General features: G+C 36.3%; 1 protein-coding gene across 6 annotated transcripts in view; it reads right to left on the bottom strand.

Moving 5' to 3' along the window:
* ATF7IP (activating transcription factor 7 interacting protein) overlaps positions 1-19,253 on the bottom strand; it is a 134,597-nt gene extending 115,344 nt beyond the window's left edge. For 2 of the 6 annotated variants that reach the window (XM_073020504.1, XM_037990313.2), the window contains exon 1: positions 417-4,057. Coding sequence is in view for 2 of the 6 variants with exons in the window: in XM_007967730.3 (XP_007965921.2) it covers positions 417-433 (17 nt within the window). In the remaining 4 variants the exon portion in view is untranslated. Of the gene's footprint in view, positions 1-416; positions 4,060-19,074 lie in introns of those variants that run through there. The other 4 variants (XM_007967736.3, XM_007967732.3, XM_007967730.3 and 1 more) reach the window with 4 other exon arrangements.
* Positions 19,254-19,596: the final 343 nt, after the last annotated feature.

Genomic DNA, 19,596 nt, shown 5'->3' with positions numbered 1-19,596 from the left:
ACAAAAACCTAGAAATATTGTAGTCTTTGTACAAAACAAGGCTTATTTATGGATCCTTTAAAAAAAATCTATTCGGATAATATATTGTTTTAATTTCTACAAATAAGTATCAAACACACTAAAATAGCCTACACAAAAGGAATATTACATTAATTAGGGCCAGAAAAGCACTACTGTGGTGATCAAATGTTCTGGCAATGACAGAACAGAAAATGGTGAGAAATTACAAGAATTTAACCTTTGACCCCACCATGCTATGTACTGTTTCCATAATAAAGGCTTAAAGGTTCTACCAAACATTACAACTTTTTAAAAACCAAGCTCTAAGTTCACCCTTCTAAGTAAACTCAGTTAAATTCCTTTTTTAAAAAGAAAAAAATGAGAATGTTTAAAGATAAAGAGTAATTGGTTCTTACCTCTGGTCCTGATGCATGTGACAAGTCTCCTCACTGGCATACTTGCTGCCTAAGCAGCTACAAAGACTAGGTTAGCAGCCATTTTGAGACAGCTGCACAGTCTCAGTTGCACAAAAGTGTAATTAAGATGGCTGCAATGTGCACTCAAGAACTCACACAGTGAAAACTCAGCTATGTAACAAACAAAGCCCCTCCCACTTTGTCAGCCTGCAGGAAACTGAACATAGGCAACAGCTAATGCATATACTGCAACAAACAATGCAGCTACACAGGACACAGAAAAAGAAAACAGAAGGCAGCAAGCCAGTTTTGTAACATAATGCCTGTGAATTCGTCTTGCAATACAGACTTTGGGCACATCCAGATCCCAAACAACTTGAAATCCATGCCACATATTAGCAGTTACAGAGATAGAGCCAAATCACACAGAGCAAACATCAGGGAATTCGCTTGAAAGAAAGCCTCCATTTCAGTCCAGAAAAAAAAAAAAAAAAAAAGTTAAACCTTGCTCAAGGCCTTTTTTTTGGGTTTTTTTGTTTTGTTTTTTTACCTTTTATAGTTTTATCATGAAAAGAATTTCAATTTTATAATTTCTAGAAAAGTGTTTAAATCCTGAAAATAGCTTGATTGATCAAGTTAATTTTAATTTATAGAAGGCTAAAGATTTTCTCCACAGAATCTAAGCCCCAAAGTGCTCAAATCTAGCAGAACAGTTAAAGCCTACAATTAAATTTTTGAACCTTGACAACAGGGTCTCTAGAAGATGGCAAAAAGCTTATTTTGAGTAATTTACCATAGATACAAAAACAATTTCTCCCTTCAGTAGTACAAATGGTCACAAACATTAACATCCCCAGGTGAGTGTTTAGTCCCAGGGCAAATTACATTTCCTGCCCTGACACAGACCTCCCAACATTTTGATGTGAGTAAAAAGCAAATAAAAACAAAGAATTATAGATTCTTTCTGATGGAAAGAAGGGAATTTTTAAAAAGGGTAAAAACTCAGTCTAATAATGGGTATATTAGCAAGACAAATTTGAGATCCAACAAATGTGGGTTGGCAGAAACACATAAATCAAAGAGAAGGGAAGGACAAAAGCACAGGGAGAACCTGTTCACATCAGCGATAGAATCCACGTTTTCTTTCTCTCTTCCTCAGTCTACCTTCCTAAAATTTAGCTAACCTGTGTATTTTGTCTCTATCCATCACTAAATATAGGTATTTACTAAAACGTTTTAAGGGTATAGGGGGGTAATAGGGATATAGCTAAAACGAGATTGGCCCTATGATTTGACAATGGTTCAAGCTGAGCAATGGGCACACAGAATTCATTATCTCATTCTATTTTGGTATATATTTGAAATTTTCCATAACAAAAGTTTTTTAAATTACTTATCTTTAAAAGGTCCTTATGTATTTTCCATGAGGCAAAATGAATAATGTAGGTAACAACTGCTTTAAGTATATCAGAAAAAAAAAAGTTATACTTGATCCAAGTCATATTAATTCTTCAAAAATATAACTGTGATTCTTAAGCAAAGACTTCATTAAAAGCAAGACTTAGGCCAAGCACGGTGGCTCACGCCTATAATCCCAACACTCTAGGAGGCCGAGACGGAAGGCTCTCCTGAAGCCAGGAGTCTGAGACCTGCCTGGCAACAAAGCAAGATCTCTGTCTCTACAAAAAAAAAATTTTTAAACATTAACAGGTGTGGTGATATGAACCTGTAGTTCCAGCTACTCAGGAGGCTGATGCAGGAAGATCATTTGAGCCCAGAAGTTCAAGGCTACAGTGAACTTAACCACTGCATTCCATCCAGTCTGGTCAACAAAGCCAGATTCTGTCTCAAAAAATAAAAAAATAAATAATATAATTAAAAACAAAAGCAAGATTTGGTAAACTGAAAAAGGCTGGAACAGAACTGATATTACTGTAAGCACTGGAATCTATGTTTAATTGGGGGGCGGAGAAAGAAGGTACAAATAGCCAAAATATTCAGAGCAGCCTAATGAACACTTTCTTACATTCTGGAATGTAAGAAATTGTTTTTAGGAAGTCTGATCCACAAACATTTAAATTACGGAACTCACTGTCAAATGGATGGTATCTTCTTCAAGCCTCCCTTCTCTTGCCAAATACTTTTCCGATGTAAATCCTGACTACTTTTTTCTTAATCTAAACATAGTCTACCAACAGAAAGCTGCTGGCTACTAATAATACAGGTTGGATATCCCTAATCTGAAAATCCAAAATTCTCCAATAGAATTCCACAGAACTGATACAAGCAGAAATGCAACTTAGACAACACTTAATACCAGCTGACAGAGCTTCATCCATCCCTTCACACATTGGTTCTGTGTCTGATGAAACAGTTTAGAAAAGGAAAATAATTAGGCTGTTATTCAGATAAAATAAGTGTCGAGGCCAGCATCTTTATCCCAAAGAAACTATCCTATTATAGTTTACTTGATATATCCTCTACATGATTCAACCTATATTACCCTATCACTAACAATTCTTTCCTTAATCTCTCCTTACTATGCACATCCCCAAACCAGGTATCATTACTCTCTCAATATCTTTTACGCATATCATCATTATACTTACCACATTTCATTACTTGTATCTTTATGCAAATAATCTTTATATAAGGATATAAATCACATCTTAATTCATTTTCCATTCTCTTCCATAGGATAAAACACAGTTATTTGCTCAATAAATAGTGAGCTAAAATTCTCAGTGTTTTTGTTTCTACCACAAAAACCTCAAAAGAACCTTCATTTTTAGGATCTCAACTCCTACTTTCTAAGAAGTCGTCAACTAATATGTCTACTAAGATTTTAGTCTTGGCCTAAAAACATCTGCACTTCAGAATCCAAGATGGAAAAATAACTTTTGTAGGGCACTTTTCAGGAACTACATAGGAACTACTATGTGCTTATGATAGATGACTCTGAGAAAATCTACAGGAAACCTAAGTGATTTACTTTTAATTTTTATTAATATTACTAAAAAAGCAAGATTCAGCTTGATTGTATAATGTCACAGATTACAAGAAATTTGTTTTATATAGGGTCATTTGTAATGAGAACAATCATTGTTAATTTATAGAAGCATAACTACTTGCAAACAATTTCTAATGTTCAGGAAACAATTCCATGACTATCCAATGTTTAATCTTTTCCTAATTAAAAATCAGCACTTTCACAAGTCTTTTTGTTTTTTCGTTTGTTTGTAGACAGGCTGGAGTGCAGTGGTGCAATCATGGCTCAGCTTACTGCAGCCTCAACTTTCTGGGCTCAACAGACTCTCTCACTTCAGCCTCTGGAGTAACTGGGACCACAGGTGCACACCACCACAACTGGCAAATTTCTAAAATTTTCTGTAGAGATAATGTCTCACTATGTTGCTCAAGCTGCATTCAGTTTTTTTTTTTATTTCCCTCTTACAATGACCATGTAAAATAAGAGTGCTACAATCTCAAATTTTAAGACCAGCGAATGTAATCATTTGCCAGGAGTCACATAATTAGTAATGAAAGAAAAAAAAAACCAACTAGAATTAACTCTAGTCAACCATTACATTTTTTATATATTATGCTATTTGAAAACTTTGCATATGCAAATTATTGAAAACTACAGCATCTAAAGAAAAAGTTTCACTGTATTTGGTTGAGAGAAAATATGTTTTGTTTATTTAAGATGCTCTAATTGTAAGTTATTATTAACATTATACATATTAAAATCTAAAATGCATGCTAGAATGGTATTAAGATGATGAACTAAGAACACCTAATTTCACTCCCTCAAATCCCACTAAAACTACAATAAAGTTTTGTTCTGTTTTTTTTTTAGGCATAATTCCTAAAAAACAGAGAGAAATAAGAGGTAACAGCCACAAAGATTTGGGAAGCTGAAAAATAAGCAGGACCGGCCAGACGTGATGGCTCACTCCTGTAATCCCAATACTTTGGGAGGCCAAAGTGGGCAGACCACTCAAGGCCAGGAGTTCCAGACCAGCCTGACCAAGATGGCAAAACCCCATCTCTACTAAAATACATAAATCAGCCAGGTGTGGTGGCGCACCTTAGTCCCAGTTACTCAGGGAGGCTCAGGTACAAGAATTGCTTGAACCTGGGAGGTGGAGGCTGCAGTGATCCGAAATCAAGCTACTGTACTCCAGCCTAGGCGACTGAGTGAGACTTGGTCTCAAAAATAAATAAATAAACAAGCAGGACTGGCTGTAACTAACGTAGCAATCCCTAAAACACAATATTCCAAGTTGCAGTGGTAACAAGTTAAGAACCAATCCAATTTACCTGGCAGAAACCTGAAAAATCATAGGAAGTAGAAGAACTAAGCACCTTTGAAAGTCAGAGTGAAGGGAGCAGAGAGAAGGATAAAATGGCCAAAATAGTGACTGCTGTTTAAGAAGCAGAAAGATATCTTAGATGCCTTTACCAAACACATTTAACAGTGACTATCTGCTCCTCCCAACCCTAACAAAAGTCTGAAGACAACATCTGCAGTTAAAAATGAGAGTATCTGGCCAGGCACGGTGGCTCATGCCTGTAATCCCAGCACTTTGGGAGGCCAAGACAGGTGGATCAAATGAAGTCAGGAGTTCAAGACCAGGCTGGCCAACATGGCGAAATCCCATCTCTACTAAAAATACAAAAATTAGCCGGGGGTGGTGGCACACACCTGTCATCCCAGCTACTCGGGAGGCTGAGACAGGAGAATCCCTTGGTCTAGAAGGCAGAGATTGCAGTGAGCCAAGATCGTGCCAGTGCACTCCGGCCTGAGCTTGAGTGAGATTCTATCTAGAAAAAAAAAAAAAAAAACTAAAAGTACCATATCAAAAAGAGAAGGACCAAGTCCAGACTGCAGAGATCCCTAGTCCTCTTCATGAATCTCCCAGAGTGCTGATAATCAGAGCCTATTTCTCTATTTATAAAAATGGAAGACTATTCTCTGGGGGTATCTGACCAGCACAAGACGTAAGACCTAAGGTCTCTGGAGAACTCTCCCAAAATGGCTCACCCAGATCAGCCTAAAGGGAAGTTTAAAACTGTCTAATTTAGATAAGGCAATCAACTTTTTAATCTTCCACATCACATTATGCAGTTAGCTAAGGAAGGCAACTGAGAAAAGTTTCCAACATGACAGAAACCAAAGAAAAACGAAAGCAAAAAAAAAAATACATGAAGCAATAGACTATGCAGGAATAAGAAAACTTCAAAAAAAATTAATATATGCAGACAAGATGTTATATTCTTGAGTGAAGAATAGAATGCTACAGAAAAGGAATGAAAATTAAAAACATGATAGAAAAAAATGAAAAACTCAATAGAAGGACTGGATGATAAAGCTGAAGAAACCAACCTTAGCAAAAAGGCAAAATTATAAATCAGAAGAAAAGATACAATTGGAGCATCCACTCGAAAATTCAACTTGGAATGACACACACACACACACACACACACACACACAAACACAAAGACATCACCAATGAAATCATTTAAGAAAACTTTCCAGAGTTGAAGGGCAAGAATTTCCAGACCAAAAGAGCCCAAAGTATGCCAGCAGACCACAACAAACAGATCCACACAAGGGCACGTTCCATTGAAATGCCATAAGACTAAAGACTAATAATCAATTCTATAAGCTTCCACTGAGAGAAGAAATCAGAATGGCTTCAGATTTCTCAGTGGTGATAATAGTAGGAAGAAAATAATGGAGCAGTGTCTTTAAAATTCTGAAAGAAAAGACTTTCAACCTAGAATTCTATACCCAGCCAAACTATCAATCAAGCATGAAAATATAGAATGATATTTTTCAAACATGCGTGGTCTTTAAAACCTGTATCTCCCATGCACCCTTTCTCAAAAAGCTACTGGAGAATGTGTAGCTTTCTACCAGCAGGCAAAATTCTAAGAATTCTCCTGCCAAGGACAGAATAAGTCGATAAAGACAAAGCATTTGGAAAACAAGGGTCCTAGAAGACAGGTAAGGAAATCTTCACTAACGGTTGTATTAGTCCATTCTTGCATTGCTATAAAGAAATACTTGAAAATGGGTAACTTATTAAGAAATGAAGTTTAATTGGCTCACAGTTTTGCTGGCTGTACAGGAAGTACAGTGGTATCTGCTTGGGTTCTCGGGGTGAGGCTCAGGAAATTTACAAACATGATGGAAGGCAAAGGGGGAGCATGCATATCACACGGCAGAAGCGAGAACGAGAGAAAGAAAAGAGGTGCTACACACTATTTAAATGGCCTGATCTCACAAGAACTCAAGTCACTACTGCGGAGGACAGTACCAAGGGGGATGGTGCTAAACGATTCATGAAAAATCCACCCCATGACCCAATTATCTCCCACCAGGCCCCACCTCCAACATAGAGGATTATGATTTAACATTAGATTTGGGTGGGGATACGGATCCAAACTGTATCAATGGTGAATAAAATTATACAGATGACAGTTGTATACAAGATAAAGTGAGCAACTAGGCCACACAGGAGCAATGACACTCAAGAACTAAACGTGAGTTTTTTTGCTGCCACCTACCTGAGGAAATGTGTCTTATAAATTAAGTCTTTTAAATAAACATCAAAAGATTATTAGTAACTGTACCAAATCATCTTAACTATTACTATTTACATGGAAGAGACTCATAGATGCAGGCATCCTGGTATAAAGCTGACATCATGAATCAACAACTGTCATAACTGTATCAAGGGAATGGATCATGATTTTCATGGTTATGTTCTACAGACCAGTCAATTCTGTGTAAGTAGGCTGCTTAACACAAGATCAAAAAAACAACAATTACCTAAGACTAAATGAATGATTTAATTGTGGTTAATGTTTTATTTTAAATAGTCAGAAGAATACTTTCTTCTCAATCTATCTCTAACCTCCAACTTAAGGTGTACTTTATAGAAATAGTAGTATCTTTCCCCCTTAAAGATCAGGGGGAAAAATATCCTGTGAAAGGTTTTAATATAGGTTATAAGCTAAAGAAGCCACCAAAAACATTTTATGAATGATTCTGTAGAAAAATACTGAATATAGGGCCGGGTATGGAGGCTCACACCTGTAATCCCAGCACTTTGGGAGGCCGAGGCAGGCAGATCACCTGAGGTCGAGCTAGAGACCGGCCTGGCCAACATGGTGAAACCTTGTCTCTACTAAAAATACAAAAATTAGCTGGACATGGTGGCATGTGCCTTTAATCCCAGCCACTCAGGAGGCTGATGCAGGAGAATCGCTTGAACCCTGAAGGCGGATGTTGCGATGAGCCAAGTTCGTGCCACCACAGTCCAGCGTGGGCGACACAGCAAGATTCCATTTCGAAAAAAAAAAAAGAAGAAAAATACAGAATATGTTGTTCAGCCTTGTCCAGAGACTGCTTAGAACAATTATTAAATATTGTATGAAGTATCATAACTCAATCTTTTTACTTTTTATGACTCAGTTTACACAGTTTCAATAAGAATCTGTTCTCCTTCCTACCAGGATAAAATTGGGTAAGTCAGACCAGGCACGGTGGCTCATGCCTGTAATCCCAGCACTTTGGGAGGCTGAGGCAGGTGGATCACCTGAGGTGATCCTCTTGAGGTCAGGAGTTCGAGACCAGCCTGACCAACATGGTGAAACCCCATCTCTTCTAAAAATAGAAAAATAAGCTTGGTGTGGTGGTGGGCGCCTGTAATCCCAGCTACTCGGCAGGCTGAAGCAGGAGAATCACTTGAACCCAGGAGGCAGAGATTGGAGTGAGCTGAGATTGCACCATTGCACTCCAACGTGAGGGACAGAGTGAGACTCTGTCTCAAAAAAAAAAAAAAAAAAAAAAAAAATTGGATAAATCAAATTTGTAACCATAACCACACTGGAAATGTGAAATTTAAAAATGAATTTCAGGCTGGGCTCAGTGGCTCACGTCTATAAGCAGAGCACTTTGGGAGGCCGAAGCGGGCAGATCACTTGAGGTCAGGAGATCGAGACTAGCCTGGCCAACATGGTGAAACCCCATCTCTACTAAAAATACACAAATTAGCAGGGCGTGATGGTGCATGCCTGTAATCCCAGCTACTCGGGAGGCTGAAGCACAAGAATTGCCTGAGTCTGGGAGGTAGAGGTTGCAGTGAGACAAGATCATGCCACTGTATTCCAGCCTGGGCAACAGAGCAAGACACTGTCTCAAAAAACAAACAAACAAACAAATAAATAAGCACAAATTTCCTTTAATTAGGTATGACAGGGAACAAAAATTGCATCTCTTTTTCTTTTTTTTGAGATGGAGTCTTGTTCTGTCGCCCAGGCTGGAGCGCAGTGGCACAATCTTGGCTCACTGCAGACTCTGCCTTCCAGATTCAAACGATTCTCCTGCCTCAGCCTCCCAAGGACTACACCTTAAATATAGAAATCATGCCTACTAAGTCTTCACGAGAAATCAATTTAATATCTCTTCTATAGCTTATAGATTCCAAGCTTTGAAGGGAATAAAGAATAGTATTTTCCAAAAAACCTGGAACACTGACAAATGTGGGAATCTCAGAAAACCCCTAGATACCCTACAATTATAGGTACTGCAGATGAAAGCTCATTGAGATAAGTCAGATGACTCAGTTTCTGATAGTGGAGACAAGCTAATAAATAAATAAGTCAATTATTTGTACTTCACAAAACATCCATACAGAGGTTAACTCTTACCTTCATATCAAATGGACATAGTTTTGTTAAGCACACAATAGGGATGTCTTACTACATCATAGGTCAATACCTCAATAGACCTATGTGACTCAAATGGCCAAAGAAAACATGAAAATACACCAATTCAGAAAATCATTTAACAAACTTTATGGCCAAATCTATGCCTTAAGAGGCTGCAGCTTGATTTCAAGGAAGGGCTATGGATGAAAAATGATACTTGGTATCAATTTTGAGTAAACACATCCAGCAGATTTTTTAAAAGGAGAGCAAGGAGTAATTCTATGTGGACTTAGTGCCAAAATGTCTTCATCCCTAACTTTGCCAAGGATGAACACTGCCAAACCTTGCAGATATGACAATTAACGTGAGAAAATGGCTGCTTTTTCACCAGGAAGATGTTTACTGTAAATTTCGTGAATTTAATAATCTTGTGGGGTTTTTTTTCCTTTAAATACCCATTTGTTTTTAAATGAGTCAGTCCTAAAACTGGTCTCCAAACCTTTACAAGTAAACTACTTTCCTAAATGCTTATTTACCTTACTAGTGAGTGGTATTATGAAACCCACCTTTCCAAGTTACTTTTTAAATGCATTTAAATTCTAGCTCCAGAAATCAAGAATATTATTTTCCATAAATCTCCCTGCATTGCAGGGCTCCCTGCACATAGTTGCTTCTTAATAAATATTCATGAATGACTAATTGATTCACCGATTGATTAAAACTAGAGATATGTGTGAGGCACAGATGCTAAGCATCTTGTATATCTAATCGTATTTAACCCTCACAACGATACCCTGTAGGAGGTAACTCCACATTTTAAAGATAAAGAACACTGAGAGGAGACACTAATTGCCCAGGTCCCAATACAAAACTACTGTTCTTTCCACTTCACTGTGTAACTAACTGATTTTAGGAAAATTATTTGACTTTTCTTTTGTTCTTCTTTTCTTTCTTCATTTATTTATTTACTTTTATCTTTCAACGTTTAAATCATTTAAAGTAAGTTTGGTGGGGGAAGAAGATTATACAAACCTAAAATACAAAATAATATTCCATCTTTTCCTCAAATCCTTATTAATTTATATATGCAGGCTCTTCACAGTCATATTTTAGAAACTTTTTACTAATAAGCAAGCAAAGGTGCTTCCTTGTTAATTTTCTTCTGGTTCTTAATGAATGACATTGAAGATTTTTTTTCCTAAAACTGACTATTCATAATTTTTCATACATAAAGTGCCTGTCAAATCTTCCCATATGACAATTTATCATGTGGGTATTTGCCATTTGAGTAAATTACATGTCTGATTTTTAAAAAAGTTCTGATATCTGTGGATAATGAGTTAAATAAAAGAAAATAATTAGAATATCTTATTCCCTTTTTTTCACCTCCACCTAAAACGTAGGAATTTCATTCTTTTGACAAGCAAGTATTTATTAAATATTAATACTTTAATACTGTAGAAAGCAATCTTATACTTTTAATAGTGGTCTTATCATACCTTAGAAAGAATTTGTCTTAAAAAATTGTCAGATATATGAATAAGATATGATTCCTAACCCCAGGAAGCTTATAAAGTATTACACAAATAACTATAAACATAAAAGTCGAAAGGAATAAATGCCTTTAAATATATATATAAAGTAAAGCAAAGAGAAATTAGAGAATTTCCAGCTGAGAGTAACAACATGCTTTATTAGGCATATTATGTGGGTGCCATGGCAACTACGACTTTTATTCACAAAAACCAAGGATATGTATCACAGAGTTATTAAGAGTTCTCCTAACACACTACCTTTCTTTCTGGCCTCTGAGATTTTGAACATACTATTTATTCCCTTTACTAGTATTATCTGTCTAATTCATCGTTTAAAATACAACTCCTGTAAAATCTCCTTGATATCCTTCCAACACTCTCACCACTTTCTGTACCCTATAAAAATATCTCTTGTTTTACTTGTCATATTCCATAGAAAGCTACTTTTAACTATTTACTTATTGATCAGTTAAGTTTTGCCTATGTGCAGAGGATTTACAACCACAATCTTTTTACCAGTGTATATTACAATGCTCTTAGAAGTCACATTTTTGGCCAGGCACAGTGACTCACACCTGTAGTCCCAACATTTTGGGAGGCCAAGAGGGGAGGATTGCTTGAGCCCAGGAGTTCAAGACCAGACTGGGCAACATGGCAAGACCCCCATCTCCACAAAAAAAATATATATAAAATTACCTGGGCATGGTGGCATGTGCCTGTAGTCCAAACTACCTAGGAGGCTGAGTTAGGAGGATCCCTTGAGCCCAGGAGGTCAAGGTTACAGTGAGCCATGATCACACCACTGCACTCCAGCCTGGCTGTCAGAGTGAGACCCTAGTCTCAACTAAAAAAAAAAAAAAAAAGTAACATTTTCCATCACGGAAAATGTGTATTTTATACATACAGTTATAAAGAGAAAAAAATAATCTGGATAAAATAATGCAAACATAAACTATTCAAACATTTGTCACTCAATTCATCTACAGTCCTTTTGAATTAAGCAAGTTAACCTGTAAAGTTCAAAAATACTACACTGAGTTTTAAAAATTAAGAATTCCAAATCTCGCAAAACTAATCATAATTTAATGTTTTCAGTAGCAAGCAGAGAGGAGGAGAATTCTATCAAATATAAATATTTATAATAACTGGGACCCCAGTCACAAATCATGAACACAAAACCCCCAAAATACCATTTCAATGGAAGATATACAGAGTTATACTATAACTGAACCTAAATCTTAAAACAGAGAAATAGTTTTCAGTATCAAATTATGAAGTACTTTGAAACCACTTCTCCCAATTCCTTATATAGCAGAAAATGCTATTCATTAATATCCATTTCTCTTTTATAACATTCTCTAGTTTTAGCTAAGTATATGATTATCCAGCTAGATATATTTCCCAGACTTCCTTTCCCAGCTAAATATGTCCCAATGACTAAATGATCACACATAAACCATGAGTCAAAGTGCTATGTGCCACTTCCATATCATGCTCTCAAAAGAAAGAGTATGCACTCCCATTGTTCTTTCTTCCTTGCCTCTAGCTAGTAGAACTAGAGAGTAATCATGTTTCAGCTAGTGATGGAAGCCATATGTTAAGGCAAAATCACTTATCAGCTCTAAATAGTCTTACTTTGTATGGTTACATAAGAAAAAAACACGTATCATCTTTAAACAACAGAAATGGAGTCTCCTATACTGTGGCAGCTTAGTTTTTACTCAAATTGAATTCACTTCAGACATTTACCACCTAAAAGGAAACAAAAGAGTTCAAAAGTGGTCCCTCTTTTCCCTTATGCTTTTTCCTATTTCTTTCTTTTCCTATGACATTCTATCTAATAAGAGTAACAGGGCAGATATACATCTAAGGCTCCAAAGCCTTAGCTGGGAATGAGTTGCAGCAGTCAAGTCATTCTTTATTGTTCCATCAAACTCTCCTGGTCCTCAAAACAGCAGATTCCCTTTCCATCTTTTAGCTTTATCCTTCTACAAAATGGTAGGCATTATCATTGAGAATTACTGAACCAAAGAAAGTTCCTTTTACAGCTTTGACAGTTCTGAGGATAACTATTCTAACATACAAATCAAATTTCTTATTAGAATGTTAAAGTGCCAGGAGTGATGGACACATAATTTCTAGGTACCAAACCAGATAATATTTCCCCCAAGTAGCATAGGGCTATACAAACAACAAAGATAGGGAGAACGGATCATATATAGTAAGACATTATGGCATTACTACCTCACATCACCATCATACAAAGGGGTTCTCTCTCCTAAACACAGCTAGTTACTACCAGTTATTGGATATAAAAGAACACAAAATGTTTCTTGTAATACTCTGAGCAATGGAAAACTGAAGACATGAATAAGTGCATATTTCTGATGGTTTAATAAGTCATCTTCATTTCACAGATTCTCATATTCATATAGGTCAACTATAAAGAATCTCAGGAAGGTAATAACAGTTCCCTTAGGCCTCTGGCATTTTTTTGAAAAGTGGCTGAGGTACCTGAGTCATCCTCTTAAAGATTCTAAAATCCAAATGATCGAAACTTAAAATTGAAAACATTCACACCATATAAACAAGCACTAGCAGCCCTGATCTACTCATTCTTAACTGAAAATGCTCCCCAGCACTCACTCTCTGTCTCCAATACAAAATGGTTTCCACCACACAAGCTGAAATCATCGATAAAAAATTTAGGTTTTCAACAAATTAAAATGCCTGGAGAAGCCCCTGATTTACTCTGTGGAAGGCAGGACAATCTGAGAAAGAACATGGCAAAGCAACATTTAAATAGTCTTGGCCTCTCTAATAAAATATAAGGTCAAACATGCAAGAATTTTAAAACAGAGTTCCACTAAAGGAAATATCTTAATATTTTATATCTAGTTTCTAGATTTATTTTCATAAAGCCAGTATTTTATCATTAGAGTTCTATACTTCCTTGATTTCTTCTTTTCATGCCTCCACTAATTTACAAGTTTAGTTCAATAAAAATGATATTTTGGCAATAAACTGACTCTTGAATCAATTATTTATGATAGAAAGTAGAATTACAGTTGAAATACACCTTTATTAATGGAGATAATCTTTTTCAACGCAATCAGCATAAAAAAGAGATTTAATGGAGAATAAACTTATTCTAATAATTAGGGAAACATCTTTATGAGAAAATATAATAATTTAATGATACCAAGGAAATCAAAATAAAAAATTTTTATATTTATTATGAGATTAAGGTCCACCCTGGCCAGAAAAGGAATAAGGTACCTTTTCAAATTGTCTTTGTTTAAGAAAAAAGGATTTTGATTTCAAATATTGTAAATACTTTACTTTGCGACTTATTTTTACCATGTCTAACTTCATACTGACACTATTTTTATGTCATCATGTCCTAAGGCAGATTAAAAACAGAAATGTAACCTTATATCATCTCCTAATTCATCCCTACTAAAATTATAGCTGCACCAAGAAAACACCTTCCTGAAAAGTCACAGATACCACAAATTCTCCCAGAGTTCCTAGCAAATAGTACATTTTGGTAGTCTACAGGAAGGGTGTAATACTCATGAATTAAAAAAAAAATAGTATAAGGTTATAAATTCACTCAATGTAAATTTAATGGAATTGTAACCAAAACCATTAGCTAGCTTTTTCTTTTCTTAATTAACCAAATGAACCTAAAGTTCATCTGCAAAAACAGCCACAATTAGCTAAAAAAATTGTAAAATAGACTTGTGAGTGGCTACGGCATTTTATATAAGATATAGCACTACACACATATTTAAATTGTGTACAATCCTACAGCAAATAAAACAATGCAATAATGCTCTAAGAATAAGGCCCAGATACAGTCATTGTCAATCTCTGTTTAAACTATGTATTATATGTTCTTTTGAGAAGCTAATGAAAGCTGTCACTTTTTCCCCAGAAAAATGCACATACGAGGCCAGGCGCAGTGGCTCACACCTGTAATCCCAGCACTCTGGTAGGCCGAGGAAGGCAGATCACCTGAGGTAGGGAGTTCGAGCCAGCCTGACCAACATGGAGAAACCCCGTCTCTACCAAAAATACAAAATTAGCCGGGTGTAATGGCACATGCCTGTAATCCCAGCTACTCGAGAGGCTGAGGCAGAAGAATCATTTGAACCTGGGAGGCAGAGTTTGCGATGAGCTGAGATCGTGCATTGCACTCCAGCCTAGGCAACAAGGGCAAAACTCCATCTTGGGGGGGAAAAAAATGCACACATACAGACTCACATAAAATGGTGTATATCAAATATCCAGGGATTAGCAGAACCCCTAGAGGCCAATGGACCCCAGGTTAAATATTCCTAGTATATGAATCACAATTGTTTGCTCAAATCTAGCTCATAAGTTAGCAACCAAACCAATAAGAAATGGGTCAAGTCTATGGAAACTAGGTATCTGGAAAAAATGGAAATTAGTAACTTAACACACAATATGTCAAAATACAGACATGTCCACATAGATGTAAGAGTATTTTTTAAGTTTATTAAAACTTCCAGAAAAAGTTCTAGTAAAAAAATTAACAAAACACAAGAATTAAAAAAAAAAAAAAAAAAAAGAGGCTGTGCACGGTGGCTCACACCTCTAATTCCGGCACTGTGGAGGCCAAGGCAGACGGATCACCTCAGGTCAGCAGTTCAAGACCAGCCTGGCCAACATGGGGAAATGCTGTCTCTACTAAAAGCAGGGCGTGGTGATGCACACCTGTAATCCCCGCTATTTGGGAGGCTGAGGCAGGAGAATCGCTGGAACCCAGAAGGTGGAGCGTTACAGTGAGCCGAAATCATACCACTGCACTCCAGCCTATGAGACACAGCTAGACTCCACCTCAAAAAACAGTAATAAAATAAAATACAATATAAATATATAATTCACCTCACAACAGGTAATACTTTCTAGGCAGATAAGTGCTGTAGAAATCACAAAGGAAAAAGGCAGTGCAGGCTGGACATGGTGGCTCATGCTTGTAATCTCAGCACTCTGGGAGGCTGAGGTGGGAAACTCTCTCGACCCCTGGAGTTCAAGACCAGCCTGGGCAACATAATGAGACTTTGTTTATAAAAAAATAAAATAAAATAAAAAAATTAGCAGGGTGTGATAGCCTTCACCAGTAGTCTCAGTTACTCCAGAAGTGGGAGAATTGCTTGAGCCTAGGAGGTCGAGGCTGCAGTGGGCAGAGATCACTGCCACCGCACTTCAGCATGCACAGCAGAGCAAGATCCTATCTCAAAAAAAAAAAAAAAAAAAAAAAAGGCAGTACATTTTACAACATAAAAAGGCAAAACTTCTTAACATATAAAATCATAAACCATTTAAAAGGTAATTTTAAAATTACTGTGACAAATATTAAAAGCTAAGGACCTCAAAGCCATAAGTAGCTGTTACTAACAAATAAGAAAAACAGTAACACTCACCATAGAAAAATATACAAAAAGCCAAACAGCTAACTCACAGAAAATGAAAAAAAATGCACACATAAAACAACAACAAATTCAACTTCATTAGTTATCAAAAAAAGTTAATGAGCCACTATTTTTCACCCATAAGATGGTGGTATTGAATATAATAAAAAATGCTTTCCAAAAAAAAGTTTTTATCAATTTTGCAAATTACTTTAAAAGTCCTTTGAAAGTAATTTCAAAGAAATATTCTGAGGTATAGTACAAGAATGTTCACTGTAGCATTATTTTTAATAGAGAAATGACCAACAACCAAAACAGGAAACAAAAAATGAAAGGTTTAATAAGTCACAGTACATTCTTCTTAAAGATAATAATATGTAACCATTTAAAAACGTGTTTAAAAAGAATATTTGATCATGTGGGATATTACAATAGAGTATCATGTAACCATGAAACATATTTTAGAAGAATTAATGGGAAGACACTCATAACATTAAAAGAGTAGAAATGAAATTATGGTACCAATGAAAAACTAATTAATAAATAAACATTTATAGATTGCTCAACCATGGAAAGGTGAAGTCACAAATCACCAATACCTTTAGAGTGGTTATTTCTAAGCATTGTTAATTAATTTTCAACATTTTCCAAATGTTCTATAATGAGTAAGTTTAAAAATATTTAAATACATTTATCATATATGCAAATCCTAATTTAAAGCAAAAATAGTTCTAATTATTTGATAATTCAAATCTGTCTTTTCTAAACTACATACAAAATCTTAAATTTACAAAACCACAAAGATTTCAAATAACTTCAGTAACTTGGTATTCATTCCTGGAGTAACCTAGTCTTAATAGTTATATATGTTGGATATGTGTCAAAATTTTGTGGCATCATAACCACCAAACTAAAATTTTAAAATACATTTGTTATCAACAAAGTACTAATAAACTAATAGTTGGTGTTCAGGCAATTAATTAATCTTATTAAGTTTATATGGTTATATCTGCCCTGTAAGAAACATGACATCAAAATTGTCCCATCAAGAAATGTTCTTCATATTCGAGTATTTTCAAATACCTCTTACTACCTTCGATATTAACCTAAGAAGCAATCATCTGTATATTCAAATGAAAACATACGCTTAAATATATACACCAAAGTATTTCATTTTTCTGGAAATGTAAGGTGTACCATGCCCTAAGATCAAAGTTCTTTTGTTAACCTAAACATTTATGTGTATTTTCTACTCTAAAATGCCTGACATAGCATGTGGTAGAAAGGGGCTGCTAGGTAACCACTCCAGAAACATAAAAGGGAGAAAATTACACAACAACCCTCTAAATATACTTTGTGTGTAGAGGACCTTAGAGATTCAGGAACTACATCAGGTCAAATATTCTGTTGAGAAAAAAACAAGAATCTTTCCTAACTCCATTCTATCTCATATGTGACGTCATTTAAAAATCCACCAACCAAAAGTATTACTTTCAATTACATCTAGTTAATATTTACTAATGGTATTTGTTTTAGGCAATAAAAATTTCCCTAAATTAACAGAGATTATAAAGCAAAAGGCACGTCTTCATTTGACAGCAGACTGATTCAAACTTAAAGAGTTATAACCAACCAAGAAACCAGTTGTTGTATATATGAGCCATAGATGAAATCTGCGGAAAACATTTGCATTTTTTTTTGCCTAGTAAGAAAGAATTTGCACAACGGGAGAATCATAACAAATCTTATATAACTTCCCCCAGATGTGTTACATAAGATTTAACTACAGTTGACACTACCATTTTAAACTAATCAGTAGCATATTTATAATTACCTTCCCTAAAAAAACTATTAATAAAACCAGGAACACACTTACAATTAAAAAATCAAACACAGCTGCATCTAACACACATGTATACAGTATAGTGTTTAAAAGAACAGATTTTTTTTTTATTAATGGTCCACTTTCCTCAAAGAGGCCTCAGGGTAATGGATGTTCTTTCTAGAATTCTTCATCAGAAAAATTTACCAAATAAATGTTATAGCTTACATATCATAGCAAACAAAAATGCTAAGAAAATGAGTTGATTAATTTAAAAAGCAACAATTATCTAGCTGAAGCAGTAATGAACAAGTCACCTAAAGAACTTAAAACATGTAAAATCCAAATGCCCAGAAACATACAAACTGATCAAAATTAAAACTTCATGTACTTAGGATCAAATATTTAAAACCAAAATAATCCTCAGATTGGGATTTCATTTTCTATCACACTGTAATTTCTTCCACTATTCCCTTTCCCCCAATATTCCCAAAACTAAACTTCTTTCTGTTTTGTAAACATTCCACACATTCATAACACAACAGGTAAAAATAGGGTTAAAAATGTATTTGCAAATATGCAGTCCAAATAAATGCACTTCCCGTGAGAACACCACTAGGTGCTGATCTTTACCACCCTAAATATAAACCTCAATCCAGCAATACTTTAAAACTGAAATTATAATCAAGAACCACAAATGACAATCAGTTTCACAGAAAATTAAGTCCACAGCTTCTCAAAAAATCGAAAAAACAGAGAAGAGCTTGAGGTCGGCCCAGGAGTACAACATAAGAGAAATGTTTTTATTGAAAAATGTGAGATTTTAAGGATAACACAAAGAAACCCCTCAAGAACGAGGAAAATTAAATCTAGAACCCAAATGGCGTCCAACAAGAACATTAGATCTTGAAAATGAATATTGCGCTTGCGCAGCCACCGCCCCGCCAGCTGCACAACTGCAGCTAGAGCCCGACCCCGCAAGATCACGTGCTCCCATGCAGCGCCGCCCGCAGCTCCGCAACCGCGCAGGCGCAAACACAACTCCCGCAGCCGCCATAATGCGGTCTTGACTCTTCAGAAATACAATAGTAATTTAAGAAAATGTGGTTTTAACAGCCCCTGGGATTCACATATACCTTTTGGGGCGGAAGCTGAGGAAAGGGGAACCAAGTTCCTTCCTACAGAGCCGTCCCGCGCAGCCGTCCCCGACGTTGCCGCCTCAGCTTTTCGCGCGCTTCAGTCGCCGCGCCGCCGCTGCCACCGCCGCCGCCTCCGCAGATTCAAAAACAAACCCGCTTCTCCCTTGCACGCGCCGGGGCCGTTATGCAAATTATTGTGGGCGGGGCTCCGGGCTCGTGATATGTACCCCGCCCACTGTGCTATCAGCCAATAAGCTCAAGGACTAGCCATTCCCCATGCAAATTCTGGTTTTTTATTTGAATGAGGGAAATTGGCCCCGCCTCCTGCGTGGAAAAGAGAAGGAAGCCCGAGGTGGTGGCGCTGCGTCTCTCAGTTGCAGTGTGAGGTGTGTTTTTTGAGTGGAGCTTCTTCAATCAATAAGTAGCACTTTGTGAGCGCCCTCTATGAGGCTTAGAAAAGAAAGAAGGAAGGAGGTAGGTGAGAGTTAAAGAGCAGAGGGAAAAATTTGCAAAAAAGCC

This window comes from Chlorocebus sabaeus, chromosome 11, assembly GCF_047675955.1.
Source record: "Chlorocebus sabaeus isolate Y175 chromosome 11, mChlSab1.0.hap1, whole genome shotgun sequence".
NCBI lineage: Eukaryota > Metazoa > Chordata > Mammalia > Primates > Cercopithecidae > Chlorocebus > Chlorocebus sabaeus.
Note: the sequence above shows the minus strand (reverse complement) of the source record. Positions and strands in the feature narration are given on the sequence as shown.